At 47.7% G+C, this 15655-nt stretch overlaps 1 protein-coding gene across 2 annotated transcripts in view; it reads right to left on the reverse strand.

Annotated features, from left to right (window-relative positions):
• Positions 1-1908: 1908 nt before the first annotated feature.
• Positions 1909-15655, reverse strand: part of FLT4 (fms related receptor tyrosine kinase 4) — a 312818-nt gene continuing 299071 nt past the window's right edge. For both annotated transcript variants that reach the window (XM_068278407.1, XM_068278408.1), the window contains exons 26-30: positions 12790-12895; positions 10622-10761; positions 7342-7462; positions 5062-5147; positions 1909-2819 (exon numbers count right to left, since the gene is read on the reverse strand). In XM_068278407.1, the coding sequence (XP_068134508.1) occupies positions 2600-2819; positions 5062-5147; positions 7342-7462; positions 10622-10761; positions 12790-12895 (673 nt within the window). In that variant the 3' untranslated portion in view covers positions 1909-2599. The remainder of the gene's footprint in view (positions 2820-5061; positions 5148-7341; positions 7463-10621; positions 10762-12789; positions 12896-15655) is intronic.

Raw genomic sequence — 15655 nt, forward strand, 5'->3', positions numbered from 1 at the left:
CCCCGATATCCTAAATATAGTGGGGTCTAGACCCCTCGTGACAGCCAAACGTGCACCTAATCTCCGCGACAGGTTGGTAAAAAGTGAGTATAGGAGAGACACAGCAACCTGGTTGGACAAACATATACCTAACGGGACTTTTAGATGCTCTGGGTGTAAGTTATGCCCATTCATAGATCGTAGAGATAACAAAAACTTTTATGATAGTTCTGGCCAAAATGTGTATGAAATTAGATCGCACATAAATTGCCAAACTGAGAGAGTCATATATATGATTGAATGTCCTTGTGGACTAAAATATATAGGAAAAACTAAAAGAATGCTAAAAGACAGAGTTCTTGAACATTTACGCTTGATTGAGGATAACAATGAGGAAAAAAGTTTTTTGGCTGCACATTATGCTGAATTTCACAATAGTGAGCTAACTGGGACCAAAGTGAAGGGCATATACAGGTTGAATATATCAGGCAGGAGGGGGATTATGATGACGTTCTTTATTGTAAGGAGGCCATGTGGATATATAGGTTGAATACCCTGTATCCACATGGCCTCAATAGAGAGTTAGATCTGAGAGCATTTTTGCGTCTAAATGCGTACATATGATGGAGAGCGTGAGATGTGCGCTTGTGGTTGAGGACTAAAAGAGTCCATCACTGGACTGTCTCCCCCTTTTGCCCTACTTTTGAAAATAGACCTTTGGGTGATGTCCCTTTAAATGAGTGATGTGTGATAATTGTGCGGCCGAGAAACAGTCAGAATCTCACTGTAGAAATGCCCTCCATGAATTTTGATATTGAAGTGGAGGACTCTTAGAATCTTTGAAAATATGACTAAGGAATAATGATATCTCTATAAATAAAGTATGAGACTTGTATTTCATCAAATATTATATGAATATCAATGACACTGAAGACTGATTGTTGGAGTGAAAACTACGTCTGAAATAATATTGAAATTGATAACTTTAAGTGATTGATCGTCACTGCAATACTTCTGGTTCCCATTTGTATCAAGAGCTCGTCTCTCATCTTGTACTGAATTGAAAGTTACATTTATCTATGCTGGGCGCTGCTTTCTCGGTAGCCACAGCGAAAACTGACCAATAGTGGAGGAGTTGAGATGACAGAGGAGGAGGTCCTTATGGATTAAAAGCTAATGCACAGGGGGGGAGGAAACTACACCCTGAAGAAACGCCCACGGCGTGAAACGCGTCGGTGGGCGGAGCCATACGCAACGTCTGGCCGTTCATATCACTCCTCACGGGGAACTACCCTACCCAGGAGCCCTTTAGGCAGGAGAACGGGCGCTCTCATTGGAGGATCGTGGTGACAGTATTGGAGCTGGACTGGGACGCCGGCCGGCTATGTTCCCACGCTGCATCCCGCTGACTGCCTTCTACACACGGCGTCCTGGTCTTAGAGAGAGAGAGAGGGGGCCCCCCAAAGACCACAACCTACATATCCCCTCAACCTTCATAACCTGCAAAAAGCGCTGCGGAAGTTGAAAGCTGGACTGGTGAGATCTATGCCATTGTACCTTGCTATGCATGATATATGCTTATGCTCTAACCTGCAAAAAGCTGCTTTCTGTTAAATGAACTTTTCGCTTGGATGATCTTTATTTGCTTATGATCCACTAACATTGAAGATGTATCAGTGATCACTGGATTCTGAATTAGCACTATTTAGTGAAGTTTATCTCAGCGCTGAGCTCTAATAGGTCGTATGAGGGAAGTTATGGTGTGCATGGAGTGAGTGGTGTGTGTTTATCAATTGGCCGGCCATGTATATTGCTGTTATGACTCCGCAACAATCCTTCTCTAGTTTTTAACTGTTCTCATTTTTTAACATCTCCTACATTTTTGATATAATAAAAACATTTATTTGTATGATTACACGTGAGACCATATCATTTGAGTCATTTAATTTAGTTATTACTAACTGGTTGTGTTCATGGCAGTGGTACAGACTAGTATTTGGTTATTGGGTTGGAGACTATAACCTATTGTCCCATACCCATATACGTGCAGATTGTCTACTGCAATGGATCTTTTGAATTAATAGAGATTTGGTACTCTGCTGAGATTCAGTGAGATTTGGTACTCTGCTGAGATTCAGTGAGATTTGGTACTCTGCTGAGATTCAGTGAGATTTGGTACTCTGCTGAGATTCAGTGAGATTTGGTTCTATGCTGAGATTCAGTGAGATTTGGTACTCTGCTGAGATTTTTTCTTTTTTGACTTACAAACATAATACAAAACATTGACTATAAACATTAGCAGATGTATTTTCCTCAGAGAGTCCAGTATATTTGTGGAGACGTGGCTGCCAGTTGCAGAGAAACATACTAGACATGTATTGCAGTCTCTAATTACTAATTAAAATCTTGGCCATGGTCCTTGTTCGTTGCTTTACCTCATTACATTTTTACTCTACACTTTTTGCTCCTTATCTGCCAGAAGCAGAACTGTCCAGAGAGCCTGAGGTGCGGCCAGTGTGGGCGAGCAGGCGGCCATTTTGTTTAGCCTCTTTCTGAGTCCTTCACATATGAGTGTGATGTGGAAGGTGAGGTCTCTGAGGAGGTTCAGATGTTGGTGTCCTCATATTTCATCGGAGAAGAAGGAGGTGTGGATGAGCCCAGGACTGGCAGAGCCTCCCGGTGGGGTGAAGCTGTCCCCTTCTGATTGTTCTGACAGCTCTCCATATTCGCTGTTATAAAATGTCTGCCCGCCACTGTAAGATGGATATGAGGTGTGGCTCCGATTCTGAGGGGAGGAGCATCCTGAAGACATTTCCTTGTTTCTACGGGAACTGTTACTACTGTGGAAAAAGAAAATAGTTCAAGAAAATCACATTCAGAATAAAACTATTAACAGCTGTATAAAAATATTCCGTTCAAGCTAGCAGGGGTGTAACTAGAGAAGCCCCTACGATCGCAGGGGGGCCCAGAGCTGTTGGGGGCCCCAACTACTAACGTTCCCTTCCTCCAACACAGGGGCCCATCCTGCAGAACAGGCGTTTTGTGGCTGCCCTTGTTATGGGTGTGAAAATCATGATGGCCACTCTTGTTTTATGGCCCTTGTGAGATGGGCCCCCAGGCCATGAAGGGCACCAGGGGAGGGAACATTGGGGGCCCCAAAAAAGTTTTGTTGCGGGGGGGGGGGGGGGGATTGAATTGTAGTTACACAACTGCAGGCTAGTATTGGTAATAACACTGATTGGGAGGAGGGGAAATGCTAAGGTTTTTGTGGCCCCAAGCTGCACATAAATTGTGCCCCCCCCCCTCCAAAATCAGGCATGGCTATTGCTCCATCATCTGCTATAAACACTCCCCACCCCATGAACATTAGCAAGGGTGGCCAACCTGTGTCCCCGCATTGCACACAAGCCTCTCGCCCTAACCATTCACAAGTCTATGACATCACACAACAGGCAAAAAGATTGGGACAGGGCTGAGTGAGAGGGGCAGCTGCATGGAGGAGGGGCAGAACCGGGGCTGGAGCAGGTCCATAACTCCCAACTGTCACTCTATTGGAGGGGCAGTCCCTCTTTGGGGACCAAATCCCTCTGGTCCTCTTTCAGGTCTGATGTACAGATCTGTGTAAATATATGTAGTTTTCTACTGAAAAATTTGTTTAAGGGCCTGTACACACGGCTGCGCTTTTAAAATTGCATGTGATTTTAAAATCGCAAAGCCTTCATAACAATAGAAAAACCGCATCCAGTGTGCACAGGTCTTCACGCTCTTCATGATTTTTCAAAAGACCTTGCGATTAAAAAACCCGAGTGTGATTTTAAAAGCGCAGTGCAAGCGCAGCAGTGTGTACAAGCCCTAACTGACTCTAAACTTTATTCTAATAAATAACATTGATGCATTTCTTATTTGCAAATGATAAAATTAAGAAAAACCAATGATGATAGAAAGGGAAATGTGATCTGAATAATAAAACATCTTCTGGTTCTGAATTCTTTGTGATATGCATGACAATGGGCGTGGTTAGAGGTGTAGCAGGGGAGTGTCTTAAAGCGGATCAGAGATGAAAAACTAACTATAACAAGTAACTTGTCTATATATCTTATCTAAAGTTTAGATAGTTTACCCAGCAAATCTAGCTGCAAACAGCTTTAATAGAATATTATATTATTTCTTCCTGTGATACAATGACAGCAGCCATGTAGTTTGTAAACATTACACAGAGGCAAGCTTATCTGCATCTTCAGCACTCAGCCTGTGAAAAAAACCTAATCCCCCTCCTCCTCCCCTCTGCCTCTGAAATCTCTGGCTATTAATACCTCCTCCTCCTCCTGCCCATACTGAGCTCCCATGAGCCCTTGCTACTGTCTGAAAATGCCAAGGCACTCTGAAAAACTGTGGGCGAGGTTTGTTTAGTTTATAGGGAATTTAGAGTATTAAAACAAAAACAAAAAACGTATTTGGCTTGAGGAATGCCCTACAAACAACAGGAAAGGAACACTATTATGCAATAAGTAAAAGTTCATCTCGGATCCACTTTAAAGTGTCCTTCTTTCTTATCTCAAGAAGTTGGGAGGTATGCAGGTCATGTAATTCCAGCCACACTGTGTTACTCTGCAGTTAAAACCTGAACTCAGAACTTTCTCTCTGCTGTAAAAGATACACAACAGCATAATAACCTATAAAGAAAAACATTTCTTTGTTACAGCTGATACAAATCCTGCAATAAATCTGCAACGTGTCTACTTCCTGCTTTCATGGAAGCATACAAAGCGTTAACATCCTGAGTATATAAATTAGCTGCCCTGCCGAGGCAGCCAGCTGACACAGCTGAGGGATCAAATTACAACTTGTGAACACTCACAGATAAGGGGGGATTAGACAGGCTAAACTCTCTACATACATACAGGGTGCATTTCTCTATATTTTCTTTTTGCCCTGTGTAAGAGTCCAGGTCTAATTTAGGGGTGCAATCAGTGATGACTGGGGGGAGGAGGGGGGAGGTGCTGTAGGGTGGGGACACCTCTGGATAGGGGAGGAGTACAAGATGCAGCTGTGAAGCAATATTCTCCTCACTACTTATCATACCTGAATCCTCCATCCGTCCTGTGCCTGTTCTCTATCCTCTCCAGCTCTTCTGATGCCAATACCATGCCACTGTCAGTCTGATTGTCCTGTGTGCAGAAACGCCAAACAAACAACACTGTAAGCACTACTAATGTACTGGCTGTAACTACATCTACAATAACAACAGAGAGTGTTTATAAAACATGTACACATGCTCAACTGAAGTCTTTTGGTTCAAGCAACCACTAACAGACCAACGATTTGCTGTGATGGAAGACGGACGAAAAAATACGTCTTGACGTACAAACGACCGTTATACACATGGGCGACGAGATGAATGACAAGACGGACGACCCAATAATTAGCATATCGTTTCTGTAGAGTAGAACGTCGAGTTGTTCAATGATCTCGGTACACATGTTAACTTGAAAAAGACTTTCGTAGACGTCTTCACTTGCAATACGACACTTCCGCTTTCATCACCAACCTGTAACTCAAGTCGTTGTACGGTTTGACGGATTTCTGTACACATACCCGATATCTGAACTACGTCCTTTCTTTGTACATAAGTTGAATTGATCCGACGGGTGAATCGTTCCTCCATGTTCTTATCAGTTGTTTCTGCTGTCCTTATCAGTTATTCCGCCAGGTCGTTCGCACGTTTGTTACGGACTAATGTCAGCCAACAAGACATTGTTGGCTGATAATCGTCCATTACAAAGGACTACAGTTGAGCGTGTGTATGTAGCTTTAAACGTATGTGATCAGACTAAATAATGTTATCAATGTTTGGTAAAGGACACCTTAAGGGCCTATGTATGGAGACTTCCTGGGGCTGCCCACTATATAAAATGGTGTGACAAGGCAGGCGCTATTTGTAGCTGCATGTTGTATAGCGGGCAGATCCAGCACACACTATTTCATTTCTGACCATAGCCAATATTAACTAGGCATGGGTGTGTGTGTGTGTGTGGGGGGGGGTCAGCTAGGCTTAGGAATCGTGGGGGTGTGGTCAGTTAGGGTTAGGCATCAGTGGGGGATCTGGTAAGGGTGAGGCATTGGTGGTGGCGGGTCAGTTAGAGTTAGGCATGGGTGAGGGGGTCAGTTAAGGTTAGGAAAAGGTGCTTGTGGTGGTCGGTTAGGCATCAGTGAGGGATCTGAATAGGGTGAGGCATTGGCATGGAGTGGGGGAGTGGTTAGGCATCTGAATGGGGGGGGGGGGTCGGTTAGGGTTAGGAATTGGTGGTGGCGGGGTCAGTTAGAGTTAGGCATAGGTGGGGGGTTGGCTAGGGTTAGGAATCGGTGGGGGGGGGGGGGTTGGCTAGGGTTAGGCATAGGTGGGGGGTTGGCTAGAGTTAGGAATAGGTGGGGGGTTGGCTAGGGTTAGGCATAGGTGGGGGGTTGGCTAGGGTTAGGCATAGGTGGGGGGTTGGCTAGGGTTAGGCATGGGTGGGGGACGGGGTGGAGTCAGTTAGGGTAAGGCATGGGTAGGGGTGGAGTCAGTTAGGGTTAGGCATGGGTGGGGGGGGGTCAGCTAGGGTTAGGCATGGGTGGGGGGGATCAGTTAGGGTTAGGAATCGGTGGTGGCGGGGGTCACTTAGGGTTAGGTATGGGTGGGGGTCGGCTAGGGTTAGGAATCAGTGGGCGGTGGGTTGGGCATCAGTGGGGGATCTGGTTAGGGTGAGGCATTGGCATGGAGTGGGGGAGCGGTTAGTCTTTTGAATAGGGTGGGCAGTTAGGGTTTGGCATGGGTGGAGGGGTCGGTTAGGGTTAGGAGTTGGTGGTTGTGGGGGTCGGTTAGGCATCAGTGAGGGATCTGGTTAGGGTTAGGCATCAGCACAAGGTGTGAGGGGGTGGTTAGTATTAGGCAATCAGTAGAGGGATCTGGTTAGGGTTAGGCATCAGCACGAGGTGTGAGGGGGTGGTTAGTGTTAGGCAATCAGGGGAGGGGAGTGTTTGTGTAAGTATAGAGTAAAGTTTCATGTCAGTAAGATAGGGGTAGAATTAACCAATATTTTACTATTGGAATTACCACTGCCCAATAGTACAATATCATAAATGTTACCAATAATCTAGCGACTTTTTCCAGCCCCTCTTTTTCCGGCGCTCTTTTGCGTGTACGCTCATAGACCGCTATCACAGAGGTAGCAGTGCACAAAATGGCATCAGCAAGTCACCATGCTTGTTTCCATTCTCTTCAGTGCAGAACAAGTAAAAGCCATAAATGTGTTGACAGGACTGGCTGATAGTTCAGGTGTTGAGAAATCTCCACCGTAAGTGAAGCTCGGGAGAGGAGCTTACCGGGTGCCCCTTGTGTGCCACGTGTGTCATCGGAAATTCCTCGAACGTCTTTAGCCGGGACGGGCAGCGGATCTGGTTGCCTCCAGTGAAGCAGCCCGGGAAGGAGACACAGTTGTAATATCTGTGTGGGGAAGAAAAGATGTAATGATCACTCGATAGAGGCTGGCGAACGGCCACCGTTGTACAAATAAGCAAGGCCATTCCAAGGAAACACTTAAAGGACAACTATCAAAGATAACTAAAATTCTGAATGCCATGTATATTTCCAGTAATTACCAGCAAATAGCAATACAGAGGCTATTTTTTCATCTTTTCATGTTTTATGTGAAGAAAATATGACATTTACAGAGAACTGTTCTCACTGTGGCCATTACTATGGAGGGCTGTGCCCAGCACATCCAGCATACAGAAACAATCTTCACTAGTGGTATTCATTTGACTGGAATATGTTCAAAATGATAGAAAGCAGAAATATAGCTTCAAATGCGTGTAAATAATCATCAGCTGAAGCTCTGTGTTTTCCTGTCTAATAAAGTAAGCCCTCTTCTCTTCAGGTCCTTCTCTGTATCTAAAAATCCCTCAACAAACAGTAAATTATTCCTCTGTGAATAGTGACAGAGAAGTGAAACCCAACTACGTGGTTCAGCTCTGCCTCCCATTCCCCCCCCGATGCCGACACAACATGTTACAAACAGCTGGTAAACAAGGCATTTTTTTCACACAGGCTGTGTTGAGAGACCTCTGAAAAGCTTTCTAGTGTTGCTGGCTAAAAGCTCTATAGGTATGCGGGGTTTACAGAAAACAGTTTCTTTCAGGGATGAGCAGAAACTACGCCAGTGCGAATTTACGCATCGTAGTTTGCATCTACGCATCATAGTTCGTAGGTTGTTTCAAAACTACGCTTACGAATTCACGTGTAGCGAAGTACTGCTACGCATAGCTTACGCCCACTAAGCGTAGTTAACATGTGTATTGCGTAGTGAACTACGAATGCGTCACTCGTGTCTAATTTTCCGCGTGCAATTGCATAAATTTACGCGTTGGAAAGGGGAATGTACGCATAGAAAAGTTCCCCTAAAAAGGAATTAATGCGTAAAATTTTCTGCATACGGGCATAAGCATCTGCATACACTACGCTTCCCACTACGCGTAATTGCGAAACGCATACGAAGCGAATATTTGATTTTGAAGCCGTAGTTTGGCGAAGAGTAATTGCGTAAAACTACGCGTATCTCCAGCGTAGCGAAGTTGGCTGACTACGACCATCCCTGGTTTCTTTGATAGTTGTTGTTTAAGATATTCAGCATTTTAGGTCGGATTTACATCTATTTTCTGCATTGCGGTGGGGATGTGATGATCCTGCCGCGATGCGCATGCGTGGACCGACGTGAATCCCAGTGCTGCAGTTACTGCCCAGCAGGAAGTGTGTCACTAGGTGGGGGTGGGCCTATGAATATGACCCTGTCACCCCCACCGTGACACAGGGGCCCCATGTCCTTTGGGGCCTATGTAACTTCACCACATTTAGGGCCAGATTATCCTCTAGGCCAGGGTTCCCCAAACATTTTCAGTCAAGGTCCGGGACAACATACTTCAGACTGCTGGGGGACGGAGTATAGATAAAATAATGTAGAAAAATACAACATTGAACTTAGGTATTGTAGTAAGCACCATCTCTAAGTAATACATTTTGTGTGTGTGGGGGACGGTAAAAAAGCCTCAGGGGCCGCATTCGGCCGCGTGCCTTGGTTTGAGGTCCACTGCTCTAGACTCACGTACGTGTCGGCACCCAGACCAGCCGTCTGTCCCTCCCTGTGACACTCCCCTCCGTGTACACAGACCAGCTGTCTGTCCCTCCCTGTGACACTCCCCTCCGTGTACACAGACCAGCCGTCTGTCCCTCCCTGTGACACTCCCCTCCGTGTACACAGACCAGCCGTCTGTCCCTCCCTGTGACACTCCCCTCCGTGTACACAGACCAGCTGTCTGTCTCTCCCTGTGACTCTCCCCTCCGTGTACATAGACCAGCTGTCTGTCTCTCCCTGTGACTCTCCCCTCCGTGTACATAGACCAGCTGTCTGTCTCTCCCTGTGACTCTCCCCTCCGTGTACATAGACCAGCCATCTGTCCCTCCCTGTGACTCTCCCCTCCGTGTACACAGACCAGCCGTCTGTCCCTCCCTGTGACTCTCCCCTCCGTGTACACAGACCAGCCGTCTGTCCCTCCCTGTGACACTCCCCTCCGTGTACACAGACCAGCCGTCTGTCCCTCCCTGTGACACTCCCCTCCGTGTACACAGACCAGCTGTCTGTCCCTCCCTGTGACACTCCCCTCCGTGTACACAGACCAGCTGTCTGTTCCTCCCTGTGACACTCCCCTCCGTGTACACAGACCAGCCGTCTGTCCCTCCCTGTGACACTCCCCTCCGTGTACACAGACCAGCCGTCTGTCCCTCCCTGTGACACTCCCCTCCGTGTACACAGACCAGCAGTCTGTCCCTCCCTGTGACACTCCCCTCCGTGTACACAGACCAGCCGTCTGTCCCTCCCTGTGACACTCCCCTCCGTGTACATAGACCAGCCGTCTGTCCCTCCCTGTGACACTTCCCCCCGTGTACACAGACCAGCCGTCTGTCCCTCCCTGTGACACTCCCCTCCGTGTACACAGACCAGCCGTCTGTCCCTCCCTGTGACACTCCCCTCCGTGTACACAGACCAGCTGTCTGTCCCTCGCTGTGACACTCCCCTCCGTGTACACAGACCAGCCGTCTGTCCCTCCCTGTGACTCTCCCCTCCATGTACACAGACCAGCTGTCTGTCCTTCCCTGTGACTCTCCCCTCCGTGTACACAGACCAGCCGTTGGTCCCTCCCTGTGACTCTCCCCTCCGTGTACACAGACCAGCCGTCTGTCCCTCCCTGTGACACTCCCCTCCGTGTACACAGACCAGCCGTCTGTCCCTCCCTGTGACACTCCCCTCCGTGTACACAGACCAGCCGTCTGTCCCTCCCTGTGACACTCCCCTCCGTGTACACAGACCAGCCGTCTGTCCCTCCCTGTGACACTTCCCCCCGTGTACACAGACCAGCCGTCTGTCCCTCCCTGTGACACTCCCCTCCGTGTACACAGACCAGCCGTCTGTCCCTCCCTGTGACACTCCCCTCCGTGTACACAGACCAGCTGTCTGTCCCTCCCTGTGACACTCCCCTCCGTGTACACAGACCAGCCATCTGTCCCTCCCTGTGACACTCCCCTCCATGTACACAGACCAGCAGGTCTCACCTCACAGCCATGTTGTGGCAGTGCAGCCTGACGTCACACTCGTCCTCGTCTGAGGTGTGCTGGGGGCAGATGGGGGCCTGAGACGAGTCCATCTCTTCTGAGCTCTGCGAGTCGTTCAGGGGGATGTAGTCCTTCCCTTCCTGTTGGTAAAGGCAGTAAGGAATTCTCAGTGTTTGTCATCTACAATATTCATGCACTTGTCTGTAAATGTATTTCACGTTAAAAGCTTCACTGCTAAATAGAACAGAGGAACCAGAGACTAGAACTATAATGTAAAAATATATAATAAGGTATAGAAATAGGAGAGTCAAGCTAACTGCACACACACAGTCGTGAGACACAGACTGGGGGCTGGAATGGTTTGTCTGGGATCTGTCCACACAGGAGCAGCTTGCTAGCAAGTAAGCATTAAAGTTCTGTAGGTAACTTTTCTTCAATAATAGCGCCATCATTTGGATAATCTGCTCTGCTCAAAAGCCTCTGAGTTTTGTTTGCGATGTTTACATTTGGTTCCTATCATTGCTGAAGTAGTTAACCTTAATTTTAACACCTGAGTTAGGCAAAAAATATCTAAAGCTCACCATACAAGCATTGAATTTGATCACTCAAATGGGCCCCACCAGCCAGACATTGTGCCCCCCCCAAAATTTGAAGCTGGAGCCACTGGGCCAGATTTATCAAAGCATTACCGACAGTTTCTTTCTTCTTAAAGAGACTCAGAGATGACGAGTCTCACTGAAGCTTTTTACTTACCCGGGGCCTCCTCCAGCCCCATAAGCATGGGTGTGTCCCTCAGCGTCCTCCTCAGCGCTGCCGTTCTCCTGCAGTAAACCCCCGGTAAGCGGCTCAGTTGGACGTCAGTCAGGGCCTTTTGCGCTTGCGTAGAAGGTCCGCGCATGCGCAGAAGGTCCGCCACTGACGTCACTGAGCTGCTTACCAGGGAAGATTGCGGGAGAATGGCAGCGCTGAGGAGGCGGGCGAGGGACACATTCATTCTTATGGGGCTGGAGGAGGCCCCGGGTAAGTAAAAAAACTGTACTGAGACTCATCTCTGAGTCTCTTTAAACAGTTCTATCCAGCAGGGGGCCTTGCATGATAATAAGAAACTTCTTAAAGGACTTCCGAGGCCAAAATCCGGCCCCCAAATGTAAAAAAAGTTATCTACCTGTATGACTTTCTAAGGCACGGAGGACGCCGTCCGCGCCCTCCATGCCGTTCCGCCGGGTCCCCGCCTCTCAATACGACCCCGAATGGCTCCCGACCCCACGGCCAGGGTCGGGCTCTGCTGCCTGTATAAAGATGGCCGCCGACCCTGGCCGCGGCTGCGCACTCCGCATGGCCGCTACTGCGGCTGCGCAGCACTAGGGCCAACCCCCCGATCCACGCTACAGGAAACAGCCTGTTGCGTGGATCGGGGGGTTGGCCCTAGTGCTGCGCAGCCGCAGTAGCGGCCATGCGGAGTGCGCAGCCGCGGCCAGGGTCGGCGGCCATCTTTATACAGGCAGCAGAGCCCGACCCTGGCCGTGGGGTCGGGAGCCATTCGGGGTCGTATTGAGAGGCGGGGACCCGGCGGAACGGCACGGAGGGCGCGGACGGCGTCCTCCGTGCCTTAGAAAGTCATACAGGTAGATAACTTTTTTTACATTTGGGGGCCGGATTTTGGCCTCGCAAGTCCTTTAAATCCTACGTTATAGTGGCAGTTTAGCATAGTATTTTAGAGCTGCACTACAGTTAAGAAAAGTGCAAATCCATTCCTACATTGCTGCAGATTAAGAAGTGCTTAATAGCGGTTCTACAGATTGAACAGTGCAGACTAGGCGTGACTTGTGAAGGGCTCCTCCCCCTGCTGAATTCCTCACTTTAGCCTGGCAGTATCAATACAGAAGATGTATTGGTTACCTCAGCAACAACTTTTTTCCCTCAAACACTGCACTGTCTGAGAGACCTTCCTAACGTCTCATATTTTACAACAGTTTTAGAATGAATCAGCACTATCTAGTTATTTCTTAAGATGTCTGAGACAGTTCTGCATGGATTTCTAAAAATATACCAATATTTTGTCTCAGACACTCTTGATAAATGCCCCCCACTGTGTACAGTGGCCATGTGTGACAGTTGATATGTACAATGGCCATGTGTGACAATTTAGCAGACAGTCTTGAGCGTACCTGTTGGACATTTGCTTGGAGGAGATCACCCAGGATTTCCACCAAGTCCGTAAAGGTTGGCCGTTCCTTAGGATCTCCATGCCAACAGCTCAGCATGATCCGGTAACTGCAAGACAGATCACAAATACAGATTCACATGTGGATGGAATTAGTTCTTTCTTAAAACACGTTTAAGACGAGGAAGTTAAGAATAGGAAAAAGTTACCAAAACTGAGGCAGGGCAAAAGTGGTGCCAAAGTGAAGCAGTTGCCCTGATGATTGCTCAGAGCCAGATTAAGACCATACAGGCCTCAAGCAGAGCAATAAATGTAGTCCTCCCATCGACTACTCTGTTGAAAGGATAGCTCCCCAGTATAGGTAGCCAGCTGTCTACCCAGTATAGATGCTCCCGATATAGGTAGCTGGATGACCCCCCCCCCCCCCAGTATAGTCATCCAGATAACCCCACAGTATAGGTAGCTAGCTATGCCTCCAGAATAAGTAGCCAGATGCCCCCCCAGTATAGGTAGACGGATGTCCCTCCAGTATAAGCGACCAGATGTCTCCCCAGTATAGGCAACCGGATGTCTCCCCAGTATAGGCAACCAGATGTCTCCCCAGTATAGGCAACCGGATGTCTCCCCAGTATAGGTAACTGGATATCTCCCCAGTGTAGGCAACCAGATGTCTCCCCAGTATAGGTAGCCAGATTCCCCCCCAGTATAGGTAGCCAGATGTCTCCCTAGTATAGGCAACAAGATGTCTCCCCAGTATAAATATCCAGTGGGTTCGCACACTCTTAGATACCAAACACCTATACTGGGGAGACCAATGCACAGGGTATGGGATCGCACACCACAGTCGAGGTGCTGAACCGTATTATAATCCACAACAAATATCCAGTGGGATCTCACACTCTTAGATACCAAATCCGGTTTATTCAATTACGAGACACACCATTCCAAAAACCAACGAATCGTTTCAGGGCCCCTCAGGGTCCCCTTTGTCAAGGTAACAGTACAGAATGGTACTGTTAACTTGACAAAGGGGACCCTGAGGGGCCCCGAAACGATTCGTTGGTTTTTGGAATGGTGTGTCACGTAATTGAATAAACCGGATTTGGTATCTAAGAGTGTGAGATCCCACTGGATATTTGTTGTGGATTATAATACGGTTCAGCACCTCGACTGTGGTGTGCGATCCCATACCCTGTGCATTGGTCTCCCCAGTATAGGTAACTGGATATCTCCCCAGTATAGGCAACCAGATGTCTCCCAAGTATAGGCAACCGGATGTCTCCCAAGTATAGGCAACCGGATGTCTCCCCAGTATAGGTAACTGGATATCTCCCCAGTATAGGCAACCGGATGTCTCCCCAGTATAGGCAACCGGATATCTCCCCAGTATAGGCAACCGGATGTCTCCCCAGTATAGGCAACCAGATGTCTCCCCAGTATAGGTAACCACATGTCTCCCCAGTATAGGAAACCAGATGCCCCCCCAGTATAGGTAACCACATATCTCCCCAGTATAGGTAACCACCACCGGATGTCTCCCTAGTATAGGTACCCAGATGATCCTCCCAGTATAGGTACCCGGATGACCCGTCAGTATAGGTTGTCGGATGCCCACCTAGTATAGTTAGCCAGATGACCACCTCCCAGTATAGTTAGTCAGAAGATCCCCTTATATAGGCAGCCAGATGTCTCCCCAGTACACAGTGAGACGGCCCCCAGTATAGGTAAGCGGAGACGCCTGGTTTGCAGTATCAGAAAGTCAACATGTTTATAAGTCCTCAGCCAGGCAGCTCACCCCATTACTGACCATGTGCAGGAAACACAGAGACAATTTTCCCTCGTTCTATTTTCCAGCCGTTGCGGGGCTCTGGAAGTTTTCCCCAGGAAATGAGAGTTTGGCTGGCGGTATGAAGAGAGTCTGCCGGCAACGATTATCGCAAAGTGTCCTGTGTGATAAGCGGCCCCTCGTCACTATGCGTTTTACTGTGGCGGGGTTGTCATGACGACAATGTGTAATAACCAGGGTCCTGATCACCCAGGGGGTTCTCTGAATGCCGGCCAGGAACACTACAAATACCTCTGTGGCGTGTTATGTCGCTGTCTGCTGTCTCACATCTCGCCAACTGAAAACTAATTTGATGTTTATCAGAAGGAAAAACATTTCTGACCGGCAGAGAAATGATGAGAAAGTGTGACTTGTGTTGTAAATTATTTTCTATTGAGCTTCAAAAGCAGCCGAATCACAAGGGATAAAGTCGAAAATGTTAAAGGCCCACTGTCTGTAAACTAGGATAACTGAAGTGAGAGAGATATGGAGGCTGCCATATTTACTTCCTGTTAAACAATACCAGTTGCCTGGCAGCCCTGCTGATCCTCTGCCTCTAATGGTTTTAGCCATAGCCCCTGAACAAGCATGCAGCAGATCACATGTTTGACCGCATTTGCTGTTTTCAGGCATGTTATTCATACAGTACTGATCCATATAAAAGATCAGCATGATACCAGGCAGCTAGAATTGTTTAAAAGAAAATAAATATGGCAGCCACCTCTTTGGTCAATTGTCCTTTAAGCTACTTATCCACTAAAAGATCGATTGTGTAAATCACCTGACAAAACAATTGTTCCACAATCTATCTTTACTGATATCTACCCGACGTGAACTATGTGGTGTGTTGACGAACGATACGGTAAATTATCTTTTTCGTTAAACAATGTGGAATGTGCGGCAAGCGCCAAAGACTTTGCGGACACATTGTTTAATAATTGTTCATGGCTCTGTACACACTGCGAACTATGAGCGATTATCTGCCGATGTGATCAGCATATGCGAAATTTCGCTTCGAAAAACACAATTACCCAGCGTAATTGTA

The sequence above is a fragment of the Hyperolius riggenbachi genome, chromosome 3 (assembly GCF_040937935.1).
Source record: "Hyperolius riggenbachi isolate aHypRig1 chromosome 3, aHypRig1.pri, whole genome shotgun sequence".
Lineage (NCBI taxonomy): Eukaryota > Metazoa > Chordata > Amphibia > Anura > Hyperoliidae > Hyperolius > Hyperolius riggenbachi.